The sequence below is a fragment of the Anopheles nili genome, chromosome 2 (genome assembly GCF_943737925.1).
Source record: "Anopheles nili chromosome 2, idAnoNiliSN_F5_01, whole genome shotgun sequence".
NCBI lineage: Eukaryota > Metazoa > Arthropoda > Insecta > Diptera > Culicidae > Anopheles > Anopheles nili.
Window position 1 is genome coordinate 76509142 of NC_071291.1, and position 25256 is coordinate 76534397.

At 49.7% G+C, this 25256-nt stretch overlaps 1 protein-coding gene across 1 annotated transcript; it reads left to right on the forward strand.

Annotated features, from left to right (window-relative positions):
* Nucleotides 1–278: 278 nt before the first annotated feature.
* LOC128722158 (reversion-inducing cysteine-rich protein with Kazal motifs) lies at nucleotides 279–25232 on the forward strand. The gene is made up of 6 exons (XM_053815995.1): nucleotides 279–495; nucleotides 16298–16353; nucleotides 21660–22140; nucleotides 22215–22631; nucleotides 23032–24108; nucleotides 24175–25232. Exons 1-6 carry the CDS (start codon nucleotides 279–281, stop codon nucleotides 24969–24971), a joined length of 3045 nt encoding a protein of 1014 aa, XP_053671970.1. The 3' UTR covers nucleotides 24972–25232.
* The last annotated feature ends 24 nt before the right edge of the window (nucleotides 25233–25256 follow it).

Here is a 25256-nt window from a genome sequence, read left to right on the forward strand (position 1 = left end):
AGTGTTCGGCATGTATTAAGAGCGCCGTTGGAGTGCTGCAAAGTGCAATGGCGTGGCGGCATTGTCCGCACGCTTAAGTCATCAATAAATATTGCAAGCCACGAGTGCACGAGTCGGCGCGACATCTCGTTTTTTTGCTGCCACTTGTGCGTTTGTTTGTTTGTTTACTGTGAGCATATCCGTTCGGCGAGGTTTTGTGCGTTCTTCGGTCTTCACCGCTCTCGATCCTTAGGGCGTGTATTTTGAGGCGTCAAACCGAACACCCGCTGCAAACGACGATGGCTCGCCAAAGAATGGCGTGCTGGCGGCATCAGTTGACCATTGTTTGCGGATTATTGCTGTTCCGGTGCGAGCCACTGCAGGCTTATGCTAATCAACATCCACCATTATCGTCGTTGCCGTCATCGCCGGCGGCGGCTCATCAGCATCATGACAAAGATGGCGACGGTACCGCCACCGGAAACGGCGCCGAAGTCGTTGCCTTCGAATCCAGCGGTAAGGATTACCATTATTTTTTCGTGCCATTTCTTCATTGATTTTGCGTGTCCCTCGTCTTCGCGCATTAATTGAGTCGACAAACGAAGCAAGCAAATGTTATCCATTAATTGTTTTGAGTTAGCCAAGGACCGGGTGCCGGGCAAATGGGATAGATAAACGACTCGCCAAAGTGAACTGACGCATGCTAATTTCTGCCAAAAAGGCGAGCTTTAGTGGTGTTTTTTTTAAACCAATGAATATTGCACCTGGCTGCACGGTGTCGTTACCGATATGCAATAAATCTGGACAACAAAATTGATATTTGAGAAATGCAACCAATTGTACGAGTCAATATTGTTTATTGGATTTTTCATCCCCTTCTTGTTTTGCTTTGGCTGATATTTCTGGTTGATGAAATTATTAAACATCTTTTGATGTTGCATTCCAGGTCGCCTCCAGGACTCGTGATTTTTTTTGTTTTTTTATCAATATTTTATTTCTCTATCCAATAATAAATCCCACTCGTTCATGACATAGATTGACACGAAACTCATCATTCCAACGAAAACCATCGGTTTCATCGGCTCTTTCCTTGACGAGCAATGAGATTTTTTTTTAATTTATACAAAAAAAATGCGTTCCCTTCGGGCAAAGATCTACCCTCGCGTAGCGTCGATAAGCCTACTTTAAAAGGAGTCTCTTGAGCCGTGCTCGGTCTGAGCCCATGAGTATGTAAGGCTTTCTTAATAGCTTTGGAACAATTGATAATTCATCAATAATTGGAGCCTGTTTTGGGTCGAATATGAATTTGCTACACTTGCTGGCCTTTCATCCTAGGTAGATTGGTTCGATCTGGCCGAGCTTTGCGTCCGGAACGAACCAACAAAAAACAAAAACTGTGACCAACAGAGCTGGTCTCATCAAATTTGCATAACACGGCGATTAGCGAAGAATTCCTCGCGCTCCATGCCTGTCCGCTTGAGTGATCGGATGTCTTTTATTTGCTTTATGTTATAATATTTTATTTGTTATGGTCACCAATCGGATCTCCGCTCTTATCTCTCTTATTCTTATGTGCGAAAATAGCTGGTGGTGTATTGTGTTTGTTCGATCGAAAATGTCCGGTATTGTTTTTTTGTTTTGTTCAAGGATGTTTTATTTTCCGCGGCGCATCGTTTGATGTCGGCTCATTCGAGTTCGCCGCAGGGTGCCTGAGAGTTTTCATTGTCATTATAAGCACATGATTATACGTCCACTTATCTTCGTTCCATTATGATTTTGATAACCATTGCTTCAAGCTTCGAAACCACGCGGGTGATGGGTATTTAAAACATGTATGGAGAGCAGAAAAAATAGAGCTACGAGCCTCACACTTTTCGGAAACTCTTAGGCATCGCACGATTGCAGAAACTGCCGACTTGACACGTTTGTCTCGTTGACCACCAATGCTCACGATTACGGGATAGATAACGATGTCAATTACTCACACGCTAGCCCCCCACCAATTTAGTTTATGTTACTAGTTTTAGCTGATAGTGGGGATATTTTTGAATCAATCCACAAATTTAGGCCTTCGATTTTAGTTCGCATCACCATCGATCTGGCACACGAAAAGTAACGGATTAACACTAGAAAAAGCTTGACCCATGGCTCGCATGGTGGTTCGCATTAAAAATCTATCTTCCCAGCGATCCGGTTTCAACAGATCGATTCCACTTGCTGGTCCTCTCCAAAATCAATTTCCGGCCATACACGACGTCGGAATGTTTGGAGATTACAATGTCCTCAAACTGACCACAAACCTTTGCCGGGCTGTGCTGGGCCAATAAACCGTAGCTGTAAAAAATATACGGCTCTCATAAATTAACCATGACAACTGTAATGGGTCACGTTCGAATTGGGGGTTCGATATTATCTGTTATTAGGATTATGTTCAATCGAGAGCATCGCAACGAAGTGTAAACGGTTTAATCGTTTACAATTCCAATGCCGATCTAAGAAATTAACTGTTTTATCTCTAAAGCCCTTGAGCTGTGGCTAATGAGAAACAGTCCTGCCACTGCATTCACGCTATGCATCGCCATCAGTCGGGGTTCGGAGCGACAGCGGGCGACGAAATGATCACCGTCAGAACAGGATTGCATTAAGCTCGCATTTATCTTACATGTTAGATGGTGGTTCACGCACATCTCGCGTTATGCAAATTGTAAGATGACAGCCGATGAATAAGACTGATGAACAAGGTGAGGAAACCGGCGTCTAGAAACGAGTCAAGGAGCTCCTGCAACGCTAATGTACTTATCAACTCGTTGACAAATGAACGTCTAGCAAGCCCGTCTATTGGAAGGGAGCCTAGTCAGCGCGAGCCGCAAATTTGCCGCCAGTGGCACCGTGATTAGGTTGTCGCCCAAGGAGCTCCATTTGATGTCAGAACCGGATCGTTGATGATGAGTGTGTAGGCTTAATTATGAGCTTAGGGGCTTATTGGTGAGGTCTGGCCCGCCATGGGGATTGTTCAAAATAATGAAAATTTCATTAATATAATCGTTATCTTTTAACGATTGTAAACAACAATTAAGAAGTAATCATCCCCTCGAAGTCCTGGTTTATCTGTTTAATATTTTGGGTTATGTAACGTTGTTATATGATGGACAACAATTCGTTTCCGAATATCACTAATATGACAGCATCTAGTAGAAATGCTGCGAGATAAGTGAGACGTGCGACGAAGCAGTAAATTAATGAACCGTTTGCATGTAAATGTAACAAGGATTTATCCTGCTGCTCCATCTTAACTGCCCCATAATCCAATCGCGTCCCAGTCACGCGATTCGTCCCTCACTAGGCTAACCACTAGCACTCCCACCCGGACTAGCTCGCATATTAATGACGCCATTGAGCTGAACATTTCTTTTGTTTCACTTTACGACCGACTGGTTCCTTCCAGCCAGGGTTGGGACTTTACATTAATAAGCCATTCATATTCCTATCGGCGATCCGACGCGCCCGCCTAGGAATGCATCAGCCGTTTGATTTTTATGGCCGAGCTTGTCTTGTCCGTGTCCCGGTGGAGCATCTTTTCGATGAGGCCGTTCGTTACTTGTTTTTTGTTAGTGGCTTCACTGCATCGGTTCAGCAAAGGTTATCGGTTTGCGCTGCTTCGGTTGCGTCCGGGACAGGAAACATCAGCTTGGAACACGTTTTACTTGAGGATCTGCAATAGTGTGTGAGCTAGTTCCTCGAGGGAGCCAAGTAGCTCACGATAAGGCTATTTTTTTGTTACTCTATGTCGCTTGCTTTTAGAGGTGTTTTTTTTAACAACAAAACATACTCACATGAGTGCATCGTCAAATAAATTAACGTCACAATTGCACGGCAGTAACGTCTGCTACACAAACCCATCCCAACCTAACGAGCTCTCAACAGGCCGATTGGAGCCACAAAGATGCTTTGTTGGAGCCGATTAACCTCCGACACAGGTGGTTACTTCAAAGGTAGCCTTTAGTTTGCATACGCCATTAACAACCGCATTTATTGGCCGTCGAATGCTTTCGATACTTCCCGGGTGGATGAATTAATTTATGCGTCTGCAGCACGCCATCGAAAAACCCGTTCTAGCTAGCCAAGGCGCTCCCGTTTGCGAGCGGGAACCGAAACCTACCGGCCGGAATCGACAACCTATTTGTCAAACAGGAAAATCTGGCTTTCAACATGGTGCACGAGAAAAGGGAGCGTTCCTGTAAAGCGGTGATTCGACTACAAAAAAGGAACGTTTGCCTTTGACCGGCTTGCTACCGGAATTTTGTAATATTTTTATATCCCTTACGCATGGGTTCGTACCTGTGCGTGTATGTATTATATTTTAGCAATTAATCGAACAGGCACAAAAAATGCACCACTGCGGGATCGGCTACCAACGGGTCGTTTAAATGTTGCCCCAGTGGAACGTGTTTATTTCCGTCCAGGGAACGCTCGAGTGGGTTTTTATGCGAACTGATTCGCTTCGACGTCCCCATCCGAGTGGCCCGTGGGCGAAACTCCTTGTCGGCTGGCATTTTAAAGCGTCTGCCAAGTTAAACTGTTGCTCCATAAAATGTAATTTACCTTATGGCCGTGGGATTCACTCGTGCAATCGTGCCCAAGCTCCGCACCCGGGACTGGCGTTTACGAGCGCTTGCCTTATCCCTGGCCGTTAATTGATTGAAGTGATACAAAACGGTACTGAGACCCATCCAGTACTTCCCTCAGGCGAAGCTTTCGCCGGTTGTCTCGCTGTGGAAAAGCTTCGTCCTGAGGAAGCTTTAATTAAGCTGTCAAATGGGACGGGCTCGCGTAATGCGAAGTGAAGCGCGTGATTTTGAGCGCACGTAAACCACGTTATGGAGAGGTTTTGTTCCGTTTGCGACACAGTTTTGTTCACCAGCGACACAGTTACCGCAGCCTACGCCAAACAGCAAACAAACTGAAACAAACAAAAAAACACGCAAACAAACGCCACGCGCGTACCCCGTTCCATTTACGCGACCATTTATTTGCTGGCCTTTGAATATAAATATGATTCTTTGCGTTCGAGCATTTTAAACGGCATTCGAGCTCCTACAGTACCCCCACGCTTGGTTCACGATCAAATGCATCCGGCACAGCTCAGTTGGGAGGTGGAAACACACTTTAGATTATGAGTGCCAGTGCCAGGGAGCGACAGATTAAACGCGTGAAATAAATTGCTTCGCCGAAAGGAAACAACTAATCCGCTCGCTTCACGTGCCATCGGCAAAAGGAACCGTGCGCCAGCTTCCAGGCGTGGAGCTAGCTCGCAGGACTGACAGCTACGCCACGGAATCAAGCCCTGGGCCGACCACTATGAAAAGCTGACAGCGTTTCCACACTCTGACTGACGGAGAGGAAAAAAGGAACGGACAGCTCGTGCGGCTGATGGGGAAATTCAATATGAAATCATAATTGGAATTGCTGCTGGCATCGCAAATTTTGCTTTTTGAGCCGCATCCGAGTAGCCACGTTAGCACGAAGTGGTTCCATGGTAAATTGTGGATCTTGCACGCAAGTTTAATCAAATGCACGTGTACGTAGAACGCGTCAGATTTGGAGATACCAAGGCAGGATATTTCCATTTGCACTAAGTGCGACCATTTTTGCAAACCATCAAGCCCGGTGGGTTGCGCATAAAAAAATCCAAGTGTACTTAGTACGTGCAAGTTGATGCTCATACGTGCGATGCTTCGCTGGATGCGAGATCAGTTATAAGTGGCACTTACGGCAACGACAGTGACATACGTATCCCATCGTCTTAGGTATGAAAAATATAGCCTATTGATCCGATGGTGAAACTAGTTTCAGCATTGTCTACCTCTGTTAAGGTATACGTTACACGTAGTGTGAGGCCAAAATATGACGTGCGTGCATATATGCTCGAGCGATCTTATCCAATCGTCCATTTATTGCTGTCACGTTGAATTCCACCGACGTGCCAAACCTCCCTGGTGTCCGTTACGATCCGGGCTTCGTGATTGTATTAGCCACCCGACAGCGGCTTAAATCCTTCCACCGACGAAGAGGCCCTCGCGGCGCATTGTAGAACATTGTCGAAACGCGTTTGCGAGGCGATTCGTTCCCGTAAACCATGGTCTTCGGCAGATCCGACGACGTTTGCAGCCCAATGCACCATTTGCGTGCATTTACGCCGTTGGTTCTGTCCTCCTGTGAGCTGTCGCTCCGGCAAAACGTGTGTGCGCACGTTTGACAGACGATTTATTTTCGATTTTTCGCAGCCAGCCAGTGTGCGAGTGGATTTTCCGCGAGGGAAAGCGCGTATTCACACATCCATCGCCCCTCGAAAGGTGCGCCAGTGCGCGCGATGCACGATAAACGCGAATGCGGGACGAGACAAGGCGCTCGGTGCTCATAAATTATTTTTGTGTGCTTCACAAAAATAAATCCCAAACCGCAGGCGAGTCGCCCGGTTCAGGCCGGTTTGGCGGCTCAGGCTGGCTGGCCGGGGGAGCCATGGTTTCGCACATTTGTGTCCCTTTTTCGCCGTTCTCGCTTTGTTTGCTCAATGTTCTCGGCGCGACACTTCACTCTTTCGCTGGTGGAACGGTGTGAAAACTCGGGCCCCTCTTGGCGTTCATCTGCGGTGGGTTTCCGTTCGATTTCGTCAAGAAACGGCCTCGCTATCTCGGTGGGAGCTATGCTTGATCCAGCCCTTCTACTGACGGTTGTGAGAGAAAAAGAAAGCAACATCGGCCCACGGAACCGAGCCGGTGGTAAACATGTGTAATAAATTAATGCTTTACTTTGAAGGACAAAATATGATCGCGCACGATCACCACGCGAGGGGTGTCTTCGCGGGATGACGTGACAAATGTGACAGCTTCGTGGCGCGACCACGCGGCGTCTTGCGTAGTGGCCTGGATTAATGGCACTTCCGATATGCGGCATATAATCTTCCACAGTGAATAATCGGCTCGCCGGCCGAACCGCGACCGGGAGTTCTGGGCTTTGCTGTGGCGACGATTTTTGTTTATTTGTTTATGCTTGCCGCGCTTTTCAGGTTATGTCACCTCACGCACCCGTACGACAGCGTGTATTGTCCGTTACGTTACACCGCGAGCACGAAGCAATAAAAAAAACATGTGCCCTTACCGAATCTACCCTGGACTACGTCCCAGTGCGTGCCAAACGAACTCCGGGCGTAGGGTTTGGTTATGGAGGTTATGGTTATTTATTTTCTCCAAGCTAATGACGGTTCATTAGGCGTGGATCGGGGCGGTGCGCGCCAGAGTGGCCGGTTTTTAACGCTCGATTTCAATCAGCGGTAATAAAATAAAGCGCTTCATTAACTGCGCGATCTGATGGCGTGATCGTGTCCGGGACGGTGTGGTGAAGCGAGTGAGCAAAAGGAAGCCAACCAGGCTTGGGCCTGAACTAGTTTCGGGGAGGCCATTGGCGAACAGGATCCTCCCAGGCCGATGGCTCTTGATTTGAGAGGCGGAGATGTAAATTATAGAGAGTGCGTGTCTCGTGCGTGCTCGCTGCCATCCCTTAACCCTCGGTGCCTGTTTGGCCCTGCAGGATACATCGTGCTGCAGTTGAGCTTTTTTATGCACCTCGAGCAACGCTGTACACCTTGCACGAAACCTTGCATCAACAGTGTCCGTAAAAGGGTTAAGTCGAGTGAGTTTAATTCCACGCGACACAGCACTTCCAGTGACTTTGGTTTATGATGAGAATTTAATTAACTGTACTTCCTTCATCGCACTGCAAATGGCGGTCGAGCCATTGCAAACAGTTTTCGCGATGGGTAGTAAAGTATTGAAATAATTTTTTTTTTACGCCGTTAGCAGTACCGAAGTGGAAAAGGAATTTGGGAAAACCACGCACACGAGAGGCACGTTAAGGATTGGTTGGAAAAGTGGTATAAAGATGTAATGCCCTTGTTTTGTTCGCTAGCGATCTTCAGCATTGAAACTAATCTTTAGTCAGTGGAACATCAGTCACCTACCTAAAAGAAGTCATTCGCTTTGATTCGCAAGGTGAAAAAATGCACAACATGGGGCATGTTTAAACATTGCCGAGCTTCCATAATAACATCCTGCTTTCATTCATTGATAAAGGGGCGTTTTGGCGTGCTGCGAAGCAATCGCAACTAAACACGCGATTCGCAACTTCCTGCACCCCCTTCACGGTCGCGTTCCTTCCGTTTTCCCGAGCCGATAATACAAAACGAAAACTCGAAAGGCACCGTGCCTTGGTGGGATAAAAATAGTCCGCTTCCACGTGAAAGCTCGGCCCGTATGATAGTACCATCGGCTCGGTATGCTGACCTCGGGCCCCAACCGACTCAGGGTCCGATTGCGTCACAGCGGTTACCCGTGCACGTGCAGTTTCGAATCAACATGCCTGCGAATGATGTGTGCTGACCGCGAAACAGCTACCGGAACCTCGGGAGTCCCAGGTGCTGAACGCTTGGCGGGGAAAAATAGATAGAGCCTGTCGTGGCTGCACCAGGACGTGGTAGATCCCTGTGACCGGTTGTGGTCGGAAGAACGAAAGAGTCCGAGGGGGTCTCTATAAAAGCTCATACATATTCATGCCGTGCGTATCAGTCCCGAGCTAGCACGGGGCCAGGCAACCGCACAAACACACGGCAGTCCGCCTCGCAGTACTGCCCCGGGGTGTGATCCGATCGCGCACGTAAACTGCGCGTGGTAATTGACGCACAATTATTGGTAATTTCTCATAATTTCTTGCGCGCCATTATGAACCCTCGCGTCGCCGCCTTGCTGCTGCCGGTCTTGTTGATCCTACAAGCCCAGACCGGATGCGCGAATGACTCCTCGGACGTGCCGCACCTCTATCTGACGAAGAACTTCGCTCAGGCCCTGCACGATTGCATGGAGTATCTACAGGTGCCGGACTACCGGTACGCGGAGTACGCTGAACACAGCTTCCCGGACGACCTGGAAACCAAGTGTTTGGTGCGTTGTGTCGGACTCAACCTGCGTTGGTGGAATGACACGAGTGGCGTGCAACCGGCTGTATTGAGCCGCTTCTTCCAACCTGATCCTGCCGACAGTGAGTACGAAAGCCGCACGAGCAACTGTCTCGGGCGTGTGCTGGCACATGTGGAAACCACCGATTGCTGCTGTATGGCGTACGAGAGCTTCCAGTGCTACCTACAACACTACGGAAACTTGGTACCATGCGCGAAGTACCTTCCTGAGGATCGGTCTCGAGATGTCCGAGTGGCCCAGGATTGTATGGCCGTCATGCAGGTCCCGGTGGACTTGCTGAGGAACTACTGTGAGCGCAGTTTCCCGGACACACCGGAAACGCGATGTTTGTGGCGTTGCTTCTACCTCCGGACGGGCATGTTCCACGCCAGGACCGGGTTCGATCTGCCCCGGATGTATACGCGTGATTTCGAGCAGCCTGACGAGCGGTACCTTTGTCCGGAAACACTAGTCCAGCTACACAAGCTCCAGGCATCCTGCGGTGACCAGTGCTCGGAGGTGTATCTGGGATACCGTGACGTCCTTGGGGAGTTGGGTCGTCCGTTTTATGAAGACGATATCATACAGGAGGCCGCTTGCTTGGCGCTCAGTGAAGTCCTAGAGCATTCCCAACCGACCACGACGGCTTGCCCACCGACTACCGAGTTCAACTACAAAGAGATGAGCTGCAAGAACTGCAACAAGCTGTTCCGGTCCTATTCCAATGGCAATTTCGCCTGCTGCAAGTGCAAGAAACCATTGCACTGGTATGCGAAGTTCTTCTAGTACGGCCGCAGGCGCTGTTTGATTATTTATTGCTTTCTGCGTTTCCAAATAAATGTGACCCCACCATATGACGCTATTGGTTGTATGCAGTGAGGAGTTGCCCTTTTACTCTACACGCTTTCAATTTTCTATCTGTTACCGCAACTGTACATTACAAAGCCACGTATTATCGTCGTTGTTATACTAGCACGTGGTGTAGCTTCGAGCGCTTTTGGTTTACCAACCTGCGATCGCAAGACGTACTCTACCTGTTCCATCCATGTAACTAACGCGACTTTTTTGCGACTGACGCAATTGGCACGTCTGCGTTCGCTAGAGATTCCTTTGTTTACGGTGTTAGGACGTAACCGCAACAAACACCGGCTTCATTACTGCTAGTTGATAAACACTCATTATTACCGCCTAGGTGATATGAAAACAAATTGATGTTTTTTTTTTTCGAAATGTATTTCTCTTTACTTATCAAAATACGCTACGGATGTTTGGAAACCGGAATGTCTTATGGTACCCATTGAAAACATTGGCATATCCTTTCCTCGTTGATAAACTAATGACAATAAATAAAACAATCAAACAAAACGCATAACAAGTAGCTGGCACACATTCTACTCAGACTCTACACTGTGATCGTCGAATGGCTCCGATCGACAACTACGAGAGGATGGGTACGGACCCGATCGTTCGGGAAATGATCGTGTGGAAAAGACAGAAAATGCTGGCTTTCCAGCCAAAGCAGACGTGATGCAAGAGTCTTCCACCCCTGGTGCTTTGGACACTGGATAGTAGACCAGCTGGGGTCTTCCTGAAGCCGCATGTTGCACGTGCTTTACGAAAGGGGCCGTGGGAAACCTTCCCGTATAAGGGACGGACTTAGGCTTACTTCCGCACGATGTGCACGACTTGCGAGGTGCATACACAGGCACGTTGATCGCACTCATCGTTGGAGCTTTCGATGGTAGGAGTGCTAGGTTCAGAGCACCACAGGATTTACAAGGGCTTCGAGCCATCGAAGGTGTTGGCGTTATCGATGGTAGGACGGCTAGGTTGACAGCACCACAGGATTCGCAAGGACTTGAAGTCATCGGCTGGTAAGACGCGTAGCTGTATCCTACCTCTGGAGTAGGCTTTTCTGGAAGGTGTTCCATCCTTCCGCAGCATGGAGCGAGCTTGCCGAGAGCCATACGGGCAGCCTCAGTGATAAGTGTTCGGGTGTAGCCTTCTTCGCCCAGACCAACCAAGCAGTCCTGGTGCGTCGTATACACCTCCAAACAAGCATCGCAGCCAGAGTGACGAACGCGATCACGGCAAGCCTTCGTCTCCTTGCTCAGGTACCGCAAATCGTTGTGTAACATATCGCGCACATAGAATCGGGGCAGCTGCACTCCGTTATCGGGTGTGTAGAGCCCAGTCCGAAGGTCGATGCAATGATATAGACACCACGTCTCGCGCACATCTGGCAGATCTCCGTTGCTGTAGCACTGCAGCAGCTCAGCTGGTACACGCAGCATGTTGATGCAGTCGAGTGCGGCCTGTGTAGCCTGCAGTTTCGTCGCTGGTACGTATTGGGGACAGGTAACCAGGTTTCCAAACTCTTGAAAATAGCACTGGAAGATTTCGTACGCTCGGCAGCAGCTGGTCAACGAGGCGCCCAGCGAGTTGACGTTCCGCTTCAGACACTCGTTGGTGCGTTTCTCGTACTGTCTATCTCCCTGGACCGGTTGGAAGAAGTTCACGATGGCCGGCACCCGCAAATCACATGTGCTGTTCCACCAACGAAGATCGGTTCCAACGCAATAGACCAGACACTTGGTTTCCTGGTCGGGCGGGAACTCGTACGCCAGGTACTGCACAAGACGCTGCGTCGGCACTTGCAGATACTCCGCGCAGTCGTACACCGACTGTAGGAAGCTCTTCTCTATGGTGACGCCCTTGGTATCGCTTCCGAGCGCAGCTAGCGGCGCCAAAGCCAGCATTAAGCCGAGCACCGACTGCTTCATCGTGGTGGCGCCGTATTGTCCAATTCTCAAATCAACGTCTTGTACCGAAAGCTGCTCGCTTTATGCGGCACGCATGGGTCTGATAAACGCTTTTTATATGCGCGCGCATCTTGCTTCCGCCCGTGCAGTTGTTTGAGGCACGTATTGCTTTACCGCCGGCACATTTTCATTAGGGCAACACCGCTCTTCAGTGCGCCATGATTAAAAAAAGGGAAATTAGACGGTTAAATGCAGCGTGCAGATGGAAAAGATTGGTGGTTTGAAATCGTGGACCACAGGATATGTTTATGAAAATCTCTTTTACTTAAGCTACACACACAGGTAGGATGTGTGAAATGGATATACAATGGATTATGTTTTATACAACTGTGGACCAGCAAACATTCAGCCTATTTATGTAAACTAATCTTAAAGCGATTGTAGTATATATGACATTCATTTTTAACGCTTCAGAGCAGTTAAATCTGTAATAAATAAAAACGAAATCAATAATCGATTTTCAATGTTTTCTGATTAGTTTGGCAGTTATTATAAATACATAGCTAAAATTCGATATGCTAATATGCGATTAGAAATTGTTACCTTAACATCAAACACATGCAACACACTATTTTATCGTACATCAACTACATTGAGTAGACAAAAAGGTCAAGCATTTTATTCTCTTCTACACTCATATTTATAGCATTTTAGTTTTCTAGTTGTATGACAAACTTTAAAAGGTGTATATGTTATTTTCGTTTCAAAATAAACATGCAGTAGAAACTGATGTATTTCACCAGATTCTTTTATGGCGTAAAACATAGTACTATTTACCTTTTTTTTCTCAAATTCAATAAACAGTACAAATTGTGTGCTATATCAGATTCATTATATTTTTGTTGTTATTTTTTTCTACAAAAGTGTCGCAATAAATTAAACAATAAAAATCCGTTCATTTTATAAAATTTCAAGTGTGTCATTAATATCTCCCTGGATTTGAGCTTGGTCCGTTGTAACCATTGTTTTTCGGCAAATTGTACTTTACCATAGGTAAGCTCGAGCTACAACTGCTGCACTTCGGCTTCGGCGCAGGGTAGGATAGAGCTTCCTGAGGTTTTACAGAAGCTGCCGGAGAAGGATAGCGACCCTGTGATTCGTATTGGTTACCACACACGGAACATGATGGCTTTGGTTTCGTAGTGCAAGGCTTCGGCACATACGCCGGTTTCGGTGGGCTCGTCGGATGCACCGTTTGGCACACATTGCACGGCTTGTTCTCCACCTGGGGTTTGGCACAGCACACCCCAAGGTTGGTCAACGTGAGCTTGGCTGCCTCGGTGATGATTCCCGACGTGTAGCCGTTTTCACCCAGCCCTGCCAGACACTCCTTGTGCGTGTTGTACACCTCCGAGCACTTATCGCATCCGGAATGGCGCACCCTATCGCGACACGCCTTCGTCTCCTTGCTTAGGTAGCGCATGTCGTAGAAGGGGGCATCACGCACGAAGAATCGTGAGAGTAGAATTCCGTTCTCGGGAGTGTACAGGCCCGTGCGCAAATCAATGCAGTGATACAGGCAGCGGGTTTCAGGTGAATCCTCCACTGTGCCATGTGCGTAAACTCGCAGCAACTCTTCGGGGTAACGCAGCATCACAAGGCAATCGGCAGCAGCCTGAGTCGCTTGTAGCTTAGTCAAGCGTACGTACTGCGGGCAGGTGACCAAGTTTCCGAACTCCTGGAAATAACACTGGAAGGTTTCATACGCCTGACAGCAGCTGTTCGGGTACTGGACAGCGCCGACACGGCGCTCGAGGCACTCCTTGGTGCGCTTTTCGTACTGCTTGTCTCCTTGCACGGGTTGGAAGTAGCTGACAATGGCCGGAACCTGCAGGCCGCAGGTGTTGTTCCACCAGCCGAGATCTACGCCGACGCAGAACACCAAACACTTGGTCTCATCATCCGGAGGAAACTCGTTGGACAGATACTGCATCAGCCGATCCTTGGAGACCTGCAAATACTCGGAGCAGTCGTGCACCGACTGCATGAAGCTCTTGTGGATGGTGACTCCCTTGGTGTCACACTCGCTGGCCATAAGCTGCGGGGCCACGAAGGCCAGCAGGAACACATACACGAACTGCTTCATTGTGCAGTCCTCTTACCGAACCAAACAGGGACTATGATACCCGTCCGTTCTGTGACGTGCGCTTTTATACGCAATCCCAGTTGGTGGTGTAGCCCTTGCAGAAAACGGCACGTTTTTGGTGAGTTTATTTCGTTGCACTTGGTCTGTTATCGCGCGTGGTTCGAGAAAGGTCGAAGAAAGCATGCACCATCGCTGAAGTAATAGTAACCGTGTGTCGGCTGCGTTGTAAGCACGTGATAGCGTTGTCATGTTTTGTTCATCACTGTACAGACCGTTGCTTGATGCAAGCGAGCGTTACTTAAACATGATGTCTATCTGCCACTTGCAAAGCTAGACAAAATGCACAACAACGAAAAAGACGTCTAGACGAGCGCGGGCTAACGCGTGGAATAGTCCTCATGCCTTCCAGATGTAGCGGCGGCAACAGAGAACGATTATGAGACTCCCGGTCTGAAGGTGTTGGGTGGATTACCTTTGTAGATTTCGCTGCAGTCTAAAAATACAGCCACACTTTTTCAAATATTTTTCTTTCGCCGGTTGCTCCGCTTATGATGCTTCCCACGAGAACAAAGTAGCAGTTTCCCAGGTTTTTGCCGGCATATTGATGAAGTGTGCATTTCCATGTGTCACAAACGTCGCTTGCTGCGATACGATAGCGGCAACCGTTTTCTGTGGAAAAGGGATGAGAAAACGTGGTGAAAAGTGTAGGGAAAAGTATGTGTTTTTAGCAAAACAAAATATCCTTCACTGGCATCACTTTCGCGCTCTCACTGATGGAAGTCGTACGGGTGTGCCGACGTCTCCGAAGATGCCAAGCAATCGCTCGCGAGCCAGCTGTAGTAGCTAGTTCCATTACAGCGTGACCGCTCTGTGTCACGGATCCACAGCACACTCACGAGCTTGCACACACACACCGAGGTTGGATGAGGATTGAAGATGATGTCCCCCAAGTAGGCCAACATCTTTCCCGGTGCGAAGATTTTGTGATGATAGATGACGAACGGTGATGCGAACCGACAGAGGACGGACTAAATTTAGATGCCTTTGCGGTTTTCCCGTGCTGCCGCTGTTTCTCCAAGAAAGCAGCGCTTTCAAGTGCTCTTTTGGCTTTTATTTTTGTTTTTCGCACCTCGTCTGGATATGGTGGGGGAAATAATAATCACCACCCAGGATCCTGGAGCTAAGAAAGGCGAGATTTATACGCCATGCTTCACGGGCTATAAGGAACACAACAAACAAAACAACCAGATGGGAGCGACCGGCGATTGTTTAACATATGCAAATGCATACTATGTTGTTGGTTCGTTTTCTTTTATTCAAGTTTTTCCAGCCCTTTGTTGATATTGCAAGCGTCCTCGATGATGCAAGCTCAAACATAACTTCGTTTGCATTAGTCTGGCTGCAAAATAATTTATATCAGCCCTGCACGGCTTAAACTAGGATCATTTTTCTTTCTCCGTACGACACCGATCACTTACAGTAAATTGTAATCACAAACAAATGGTACGTGCCAACGGTCGAAAAGATAGTCCTCGCTTCCTGTCAGTTGGGTTTTGTGTACGGAGACAAAATAACAACGTAAAGTACTTATCTTAGGCCCACTTGTTATTCTTACACACAATAACCGTCAACGGAAACACGCCTTTGGTGGCGGCAGGTGAATTAGGACTTATTCACCGTACGAGCCACGTTGTTCCCGCTTCCGAGATCGAGCGGAAAGACACTGCTAAAATCTGCTTAGTTGGCGCTGGTTGCCGATGCAAACCATGTCACAATTCGTGAAGCCTACAGCCTTAATCCAAGAGATCCTGCAGTCAGGAGTAGGTAAATACCTGCGAAGGGAATACCAACTCCGTTGCGACGATCATGCAAATCTTAAATTACAATCAGGTGAGAAAAGGCCACGAACCGTTCCACCATCAAACCTTGCGACTGTTTCGCTTTATTATGTGTGCATTATCCCCGCGCTGGTAAATAATTGATTTGGAGGTACGCACCGTGGGGCACCTTCAGGTTTAGGCAGGGCACAACGAAGGGTTTAACATTTGCATAATAAATTTTACTCCCTTCTCACTTTCTGTCTCTCGTCTTCGCACTCGCTTTTCCTTCACACCGGGTGCCTGCATGTTTGTTGCAAGCGAGCGATTTAGCCCGTCGAAGCCCACGCAAAACCGCTTGCGGATGCAGCCCTTGGTGAATGGAACGACCCTTGACAGGTATGCTTCCTGGCCGAGACCGCTTGCCGTGTTTAATTCATTATCCATTCATCTGCGCCTGTCATGTCGCTTTATCTTTTCGACTTGCTGAAGCGCGTTCCGATACCTACGGACGGCATCTAATCTTCGCTCGCTCGTTGGTGCGTTCTTTTAATCCGTCTTCTTTGTTTCCGTCTCGCCCCGCAGATATCTTCCGCTGCTGCTCCGACCTCCAGGGATCCTGCAAGGTGGCCTGCGAGAGCGTAAGTCCCGCCGATGTATCGCCGTATCAATCAATCCCCCGAACGCGTCCACCCCGCTGGGCGACGGGATAAGAAAATCTGAAAACCCTTCGCCACGGGATCATCCACGCATGATCGCGCTCGTCGCTGCACCGCGGACCTAACGAATGACTGATCAGCTCGTGGAGCACGCTTTTCGTTGAATGTCTTACTTAAGTCTGGTACACAATCCCGCTCCGATGTTCGGTCGATCGGTTCGGTCTGCATGAACCTGCAGGTTCTGGGTCTGAATGTGGCAACCGGTCGGTGCTGCGCTCATTATCGCAAATAACCATCTGTCATTTTATTAATTTTCAAATCCTATCTTCTCGCACCGTTCCAACGGCCTCGTCTTGGAAACGTGGCTTTGTCAGAGTGGGTATGGTAATTTATGTGCCACATGCTGCTTCTGGTAGCTTTTGGGTAAATTGAATAAGAGAGCGAGAGAAGGGGTAGCTCATGAAGAAGAACTACAAATAAAGTGGAATGAATTTTTTTATCCCCAGCCCCACCGACGAGAACGCCAGGCCGCTCCCACTTCCAGGAAGCCGTATGTGAATATGATTTATTTCGGTTGTTTTATTTTCATATTTTGGCTTATGGTTCGTCTTTGTTCACGCGAAGCACTTCGTTTTTGGTATTCCATTGGCGGACCCGATTCCACCATTCTGCAGCTTCCCCCCGAGGGCGTGAAAGGCTTCCTTCAAGACAATCATGTTACTTTTTTGTCGTTCTCGAACTGCACCCCTGGCTCGCACCAGGAAACCAGCGGGGAGAGTCTCGATTATCTTGATCTTCGTGCCCTTCCTGGTCTCGCCCCAAACGGAACGAGGCGGTAATATTTGGCGGGTCTGACCAAACACCGATAATTGAATACGGAATCTTCGGAGGCTAGGCTGACTCATTTGAATATACGGCGGCGGTGTGCCATCAGCGTTAATGTTTTATACGATGGCGGTATTTACGATTGGCAGATTCGCGCCGATGTCCGCGTGCTCCCACGTAATTGAGTCCCTTTCCATGCTGATCGTTTGTCGTAAAGAAAGGAGCGGCCAACTCGCGGGCGTGATCTTCAGCATTATGAGCCAATAGCAGCAGGATGAGCTAAGGAAGCATATCGATCGAGGATAATAACGTTCCATAATGTGAGATTATTTCGAATCCGTGCCGAAATGGTGACATTTTCCATCCTCCCGGTCTCATCGCGCTAATAAAACCGTTTGATGAATCTTTTGTGGCCAAATTTCGTCCCAGACACATTTGTTGCTTCTTTCTGGGACAGAGAACACTTTTGCAGAAAATCTGCAAAAATCAGTAGTCACTTCCAATTCGCCGACTGGCTGGAGACTCGTTTGGTGGCGCTCGAGAAAGCTAACAAATTGACGACTTATGGCCCCAATAAATAGCTACCGATGGCTTCGTCGAAATTTCTACCCAAATACTCCTCACTTCACGAACCTGCTGCATTCCACCAGCTGAACGGGTCCGCCCATCGGCTGCTCGCGGTTTTGTGGTTTGAATATCTGTCCCAACGCTGAGGAGGACGCTGTGGTTTCGTTTCTAGTCTACCACTGTCACCGAATACCTCACGCGTACGTGGCCCGATCGCTGTCACACCATCGGCAATAAATTATGACCGGCATGATTCTCAACTCAACCCAAACGCCGTCTCCCGATGCACCGTCGCGGTTTCACCGGACTCGGTCGTTGACATCCTGCCGAGATAACGATCCGTTTGCCCCCGGACCTAGGACCGGGACCATGTTCCAGCGGAAAACGGAGACCAAATCGTTTGTTTTGAATAACTTTGAATTTTAATTGACCAACCCGTTGGATCGTCCCGAACCGGGGGCGCGTACGATCGCACACGGCAGGCAAACTCAGATTGCGCAATTAGCTGGGCTGCCAGCTCGAGGAATCTCGAATCTTTGAGTCAGGGAAGGTTAGAGATATTAGATATCCTCCCGACAGGTTGAGATTAATTTTAGGTAAGTCTGTGTCTTTTTTTTGCTGTTGTCTTCCGATGATCCTCGGTTCAACTCCGCAAGACGTGGCACGGTGCTCGATGCCAACGACGCGAGCGGCGTAATTAATTCATACGCAGCGCTAAATGGTCCGTCTCCACCGCCTCGGTACGTTCTATTTGAAATCACTCGCACCGAGGGTGTTCACAGAACTCGGGATGAAGATTGATCCATTAACGGAACCATCAGCGGGAGTTTCCTAATCGAAGCACGCTGCCGCTCGGTGTCCTCCAGCGTGGTTGCAAGGGTAAATTGGCCGCATCTTGCACGGCACGGGATGCAACGCCATCGACCAAGTGAAGTGAAAACGCTCCCGATGACGGTTTAATGGTGCAGCTACCAATTAATTAACGCACGCCGTGCGATCAACCGACTCCGGCTTGCGGGTCTCTTCGTGAACGGAATGCAATTAGTCGCCAGGACTACGCGTTATCGTGCGGATGGGACGGCCTAGCAGCAAACCAGTATTTCGGTGGATTCGTTATTCATCGCGCTTCACGGCCGGGCCCGGAGTGGCGACGGCGTTATTGCTTTGAATTTATGATAATGCCTCCGTGGATATTTTTAGTACACTCCTCGAAAGGACGCTGTCCGTGTCATATGGTGGCAAAGAGACCGAAAAGATCTGTTGGCCTCGATCCTGTGACTTTTGTGTCCGGTCGGGCAATTATTTATCCGATGGCGGCCAACACCAATTATGTTAAATAAGGCACAGTTCGAAGGCGAGCTTCTATCCGTTCGAAAACCATTTGAACGCCATCCCAATTAAATTTAACTAGCGCGGCGTGCCAAATAGACAGACAAAATGGCAAAATGATAAAATATGATAAACGATTAATACTCCGAAACGAGGTTTCACCTGGGGCTGGGATCGATATTCGTTTCGCTTTGAGCGGTTGAAAAACGGCGACTGATCAGCAGACGATCGCACACGCTGTGGCTATGGTGAGCAATATGGCGGATGAAGAAAAAAAACTACAACCGGCAGTTCGTCCCAACCTGCGCAAAGTTTATCTGTTTACGCATGTGCACTTTCCTCCGTCATTCGCCTATGCTTGATCTTCGATCCTCGACGTGTACGCTCGCAACTTGTCGCATGCAGCAGAAAGTGCAGCAAAGTGTCCACCCAGTGGTGCAATTACCGTTTGCCCAGGGCAAATCAATAAATCAACCCTCCAAGGTGCTCTGGCTGCGAGCTCCGCGACAGAACAGAGAGATGTCAGGTGTGTGAGCCTAGGTTCTACGTCGATCGAAGAGTTTCGTCTCTCGTTATTGCCATTCGCTAGTTGAGGATCGTTCTAGTCACCACACCGGAGACACTATGTCCCACCGAACACCGTCCATCAGCAACCGGATTCGGTCTGGAGCACGCTGGGTCTTGTTTCTCGTACTGCTGCAGCACTCCACCCTGTCCGGTTGCATTAAATCACACCCCACCACGGTCGAGGGTGAGTTTGTAGCGCTCCGATCTTCCACCGGGAATCGATCCCTTCTTTGCTGGGCAGTTAAGTTGTCCCCGACAGCATTCGCCGGCGATGCCGAGTGCGTCCGGACGCATCGAAAGCACCAAATTGTGATGATTTATGGTGACTCGCAACCGGACCGAGCCGTCCGGGAGCGCTTGGTCCAAAGGGTAGCGAGTTTGAGGAGTCCTTCCTGTCGCCACAACGTACCGTCGCTGGCGTTGGTTCGCGCCCTTGACGGTAGTGATCGGTCCGGTCTCGCCCCAACGATTCGCAATTTCATCGCCACCTACGGAGTTCTGGACGCCGGAAGAACATCGACTTGCCGTGAGTGCCAAGTGCTTGCTATTCGACGGGTTCTACCTTGTGCAGTCATTCCCGGCACGGTCGTGCTGTACAATGACTGTCTCAAGCAGGTGCGATATGGATCGAGTGCGCCATGATGCTAAAACACCTGAAGTAACCTCATCCCTTGCAGGCCAGCGCCTTGGAGTCATCCCAAGCGGTGAGAAGCCGGGAAAAGCGAGAAGCCTGGCTGTGGCAGTTTAGGTGGAAGATTAAACACACACTGTACGCGGAGCTCGAGCAGGAGGGCCGATTGCGGATGGAGATGCTCAAGTTTATGACCACAAGGCGTTGAACCGGTCGGAGGAATGGCTGCCGATATAAAGAAATACATCTATCGCTTAAAATGTTGCACCAGGCCAATAAAACGACGGGTTGTGCGAGAATGCATCGCATGCTGAGGACGTTGCTATGGAAGTTTGGTTTGTTCTGACTCAGGTGGCCTCGAATGTGCTATGTTTATGGTCGCATGAAAAGCAAAAACACTTCATTCAATCTACTGGCCTTCCTTTATTGTATTTACTTGTGCGAATTTGAAAGCCACTCACGCATTGTCGCATTAAGGAATTGTGCGTAATAGCTCGCCCTTTCCACGACGAAGGTGCCGTTTGCAAATCCGTACGATAAGCATCCCACGAGGTCACCGTTGTGTGTGAAAATTCCTGCACCTTGAAGACCCTATGAAGAAAAAAAAACGTAAGGTATAATATGCATAGGTTATTGTACTGCATTGGTTATTGCTGTACTTATTTGCCCGGTGTCTACTTACATCCAACGTGTATAGCTTGGAATGGATTTTTCCCGCTAGCTTCAGGCACATATTCCGCTTGCAGTCGAACATAGTGTACTCTTTTTCGCAAACGGAACACTGTAGAATTTTCACACGAGTTGTCACTTGCCGTTGGGATGCATCGAGTCCTGTCAGGATTAGTTGATCTCCACCGGTGATGTCACGGATCGGAACTCCTTGATCAACCGATTTAGCCAGGAGTGTTGGACACTTTACCTGCATCACCGCAACATTGTGGTGGAGTAGCACATGCTTTGGATGAGCTTTAAATCTCGTCACGTGGCACTGCTCTTTGAGCATCCTCGTATCATGCGATCCTTGAATTTGTCGATCCACCGTATACTCCGTTCTGATCGCTGGATCGTTTGAGCTCATGCAAACCGCAGGAACAAGGCAAAACCCGAGCCCAATGCTAATGGCATTGCACACATGCCGTTGGTGGTAGTGTAGAGAGTAATACACACTCCCTAGCGCTAAGGACGAAGTAACCAACGAGCTGAGGGAAGCTAGCCCGTAAAGGATAACGTATCGCATCACCACCTTCATCGGTCTGACGAGTCTGCAGTAAAACTACTCCGCAAACATCCAAATTGCGACAGATTTATATAGCACGCGATTAACCAATTTCAACGGTTTCGTCTCTTTTTTCCTCTCACTTCCTTTCAGTTGTCACTAGCACGCATCGCGGCCGATCCAAGCTCTCGGGAGGCCAAACTCGTGGACGTGCGCATGTACTGTCCCCGGCAACAGATCCCGTTCTGGCAGTGCATGAACGCAACAATGGCGGCCGTTCAAAGAGGTGCAAGTTGGCCAGGCCGTGTCTGTTGCTCACAGGCAATGTCCATCAGGTGTCAGCACGCATGCGCCACGGGGTCATCACGGGACGATCTGCGAATAGGTTGTAGAGCCAGTGACGAGCAGCAACTCTTCGGTTGTCTTAAGCGCCAGGAGGACGGCCATCGGTGTTGCAGCAGCGCCAGAACCCCCGAATGTCTAAAAGCGTGTGGTGAGGTGTTCCAACGCTACCAGACCCCTTCAAGGACACTCCGCGAACAGGTACTGACAGCGTGTCACTCCAACAACAGCAACGTGCTGCAGTGCATTCGAGGATTCATCGATGTCACCTTCAACCGGAACCTGAAGCGATGTAAGTAATGATCTGCCATTGTCCATAAGGCTTGTCTTTTCAACCCACTTGATCGCCCCGGTTGATCGTCTCAGATGTGCCGTGCTGTGACAGTTCCCCTGAACCCCGGTGTAGGCGTGTGTGTCATGAAACACTCACAGCAGGTGGCTCGGATACGGACCCATACACGGTGGAAGAGATGATAGACCTACTGCAACACCGTGGTGGCTGTGGTGCCCTTATGCCAACGCAACCCCTTTGGAAGTGCTTCCTGGAGACCGAAGGACCTCGAACAGGTGGCCAGCAGATGGCTTCCGAGGAGGTTTCACGCATCAACCAGATCGGTATGGACTCGGCCAAACAACACTGCTGTCTGAAGGCTTCCTCTACGCGCTGTCGGCGACTCTGCTCCACGACCTACGCGAACGAGTGGACGACGAATTTGGTGGGCTTCGAGCAGGAGTGCCTGACTGCACCGGACGAGCACGCCCTCCGGCAGTGCATTGACGAAGGTAAGGTGTGCGAGTGGTCACCGGACGTCCTACGATCGCGCTTTGCCGTCGTCCATTAGGTTGTCGCATTTCGTACGTGATCCTCCCGCGAGCCTAATTCAAATTCGAACCGCACAATGGCGCTGTGTTTTGTTCTCGTTTAGTTTTTTCGTTCGTTCGCTTTTTGTTTTGCGTGTCCGTCGTGTTTGTGCATCTCAATGGATATAATATACACTACTGCATGAAACCAAGCCAACCTGTGTGGAACCGTGTTTTATTCCTCGCACCAGATTAACCGCATGTCCCCTCGAGGAGCCGGCAGTGTGTCGTCCGCATCGGAAGTTCCACACCGGAAGTTCCGCACCGGAAGTTCACACTCAACCCAACCCAAATGTGTCTTCCTCCCGTTCTCCCGTTGCAGTCGACGAACCGTGTGAGCTGGGTTGCGACGGGCTGTCGTTTTGTGGCAACTTCAACAACCGTCCGACGGAGTTGTTCCGCAGTTGCCGCCAGCATTCGGACATGGCTGCTCGGGGTGATGTCCACCAATGGCGCCAGCAGGGTTACGTACCATTCCCGGGCGGGGTTCAGCTACCGATCCGCAACCAGACCGAGTGTTCGTTTGAGGTCTGGAAGTCGATCGCCTGCACGCTGCAGATCAAACCCTGTACCAAGGGCTCTCACACGAACCACATCTGCCGGCAGGACTGTCTCGAGGTCCTTCGGAATTGCGTCGATTGGCAACGGACCACCGGTGAGCTTTCGGTGTCCGTTCTCTGCCACCAGCTTGCACCTCAGAACAGTTCGATGCCCTGCATTTCGTTGGGTCGATTTCAGCCATCCAGTTCGGTGGAATCCGACGTCGCGCTGGTATCCCCGTGCAAAGGCAATCCCTGCAATGCGACACAGATTTGTCTGGCCAACCGGGACGGTACGTACGGTTACCGATGCGTCAATGGATGTCCACTAGGAGAAGCCTCGTCCTATCTCGTGCCCGTCGGTGCATTCGTGCGCATCCCTGTGTCAATGACGCAGAAGGGTTGCCTAAAGGTGTGCCGTTGTGGCGAATCCGGTCGAATCGAGAAGTGTCAGCCATTGCCCTGCATTAGCTACGACTCGTGCACGCTGGCTGGAAAGCGGTTCCCGCACTTATCACACTTTTACGTCGAGTGTAACGTGTGCAGCTGCTTTGCCGAGGAGATCACCTGCACCAAGCGACAATGCCATGTGCCGGGTCTTACCGTGGACCAATCCTTCACGAGTCTGCCGTGTAATTGTCCACCGCATTATGTGCCTGTGTGTGGGCGCAATGGCAACACTTACCCGTCGGCATGTGTGGCCAGGTGTGCCGGTGTTCAAGAGGGTGACATCGAATTCGGAGCCTGTCGAGCACGGAACGCCTGTGAACGCGTGGATTGTGGACCTCTAGCCGTTTGCTTGCCCGATTGGAACGTTTGCCTGTCGGGAATGCACAAACCCTGTCCACAGCATCGTTGCGGTAAGTCAGGATGAAGACCAGCCGATCGAAGCTCTAGCACGTGTCTAATCCTTTGCTTAATTTCAGTGAACCTAACGGCGACCAACTGCTCCACCATTACGGATATCCGCGACACGAACTTGGGCTACCACGCGAACCTGTGTGGGATGGTGTTCGAACAGGCCACGTTCGCGTACCAGGAGAAGTATCGCAAGTCCTGCGACACATCGCGTCGCCGTAGCCAGGTTTGCGGCGTAAATGGCGTCACCTATCGGAGCGAGTGTGAAGCTTGGAGTGACTACTCGACGGTCGATTACAACGGGCCCTGCCAGGAGGTGGGACTAATCAGTGCCTCAATGGATGCGCGATGTTCCTCGATCAAGTGTCCTCGACGGAAGGTGACCAATTGCTCGCCAGTCCTGCCACCTGGTGCCTGTTGCCCGATATGTGCCACAGCCCTACGCATCGTATACTCTCGCAAACAGATCGATCGAGGTCTGTACGCGCTAAAGGGCCAATCGGCGACGTACCTGACGCTGAAATCCATCCTGCAATCCCTCGAAGCACTGCTGCAGACGGTCGAGTGTCGCCTGTCGGGACAACTGACGTTCGAGAACGACCTGTACGTGATAGTGGAACCGCTGAGCCGCAGTCCATCCCAGTTGCAGTCGCAGATCTGTGCCAGAGAAGCCGAACGATTGGTCACCCTAGTCAGGACACAAAGCCATCGGATCACGAGTGAGCTGAACCTGAGTGCGCTGACAGTGGCCACACTTGTGACGGTTTCAAACGCCGCCAGAAACTGCGGTTTGTACAGTAGTAGCGTAATAGTAGCGACGGTGGCACTAGGATATTTGGTTGGGAGCCATTTACGGGCGTGGTAGTGAATTCGCGCGTGCCAAACTAGGATGTAGTAGGGCGGCCACTCGTTACTGAGTGCGCACCTATGGAAGGACTGTGATAGATCGTGTCTAGTTGGAAGGACTAGGAAACGTTACTCGTATCGTTAATCGTTTGCCAAAGCCCACAAGTCCGTGGCAGAGGAAGCTGCAGCAATATTCGTCTAGTCTAAGCGTAGAACAATTCCATGGGTGTGTATAATAGCTTCAGCTTCAGCCGATGCTGCCCATGTTTCAGTGTTGCCATCCGAATGGTGGCGTCCGTTTATT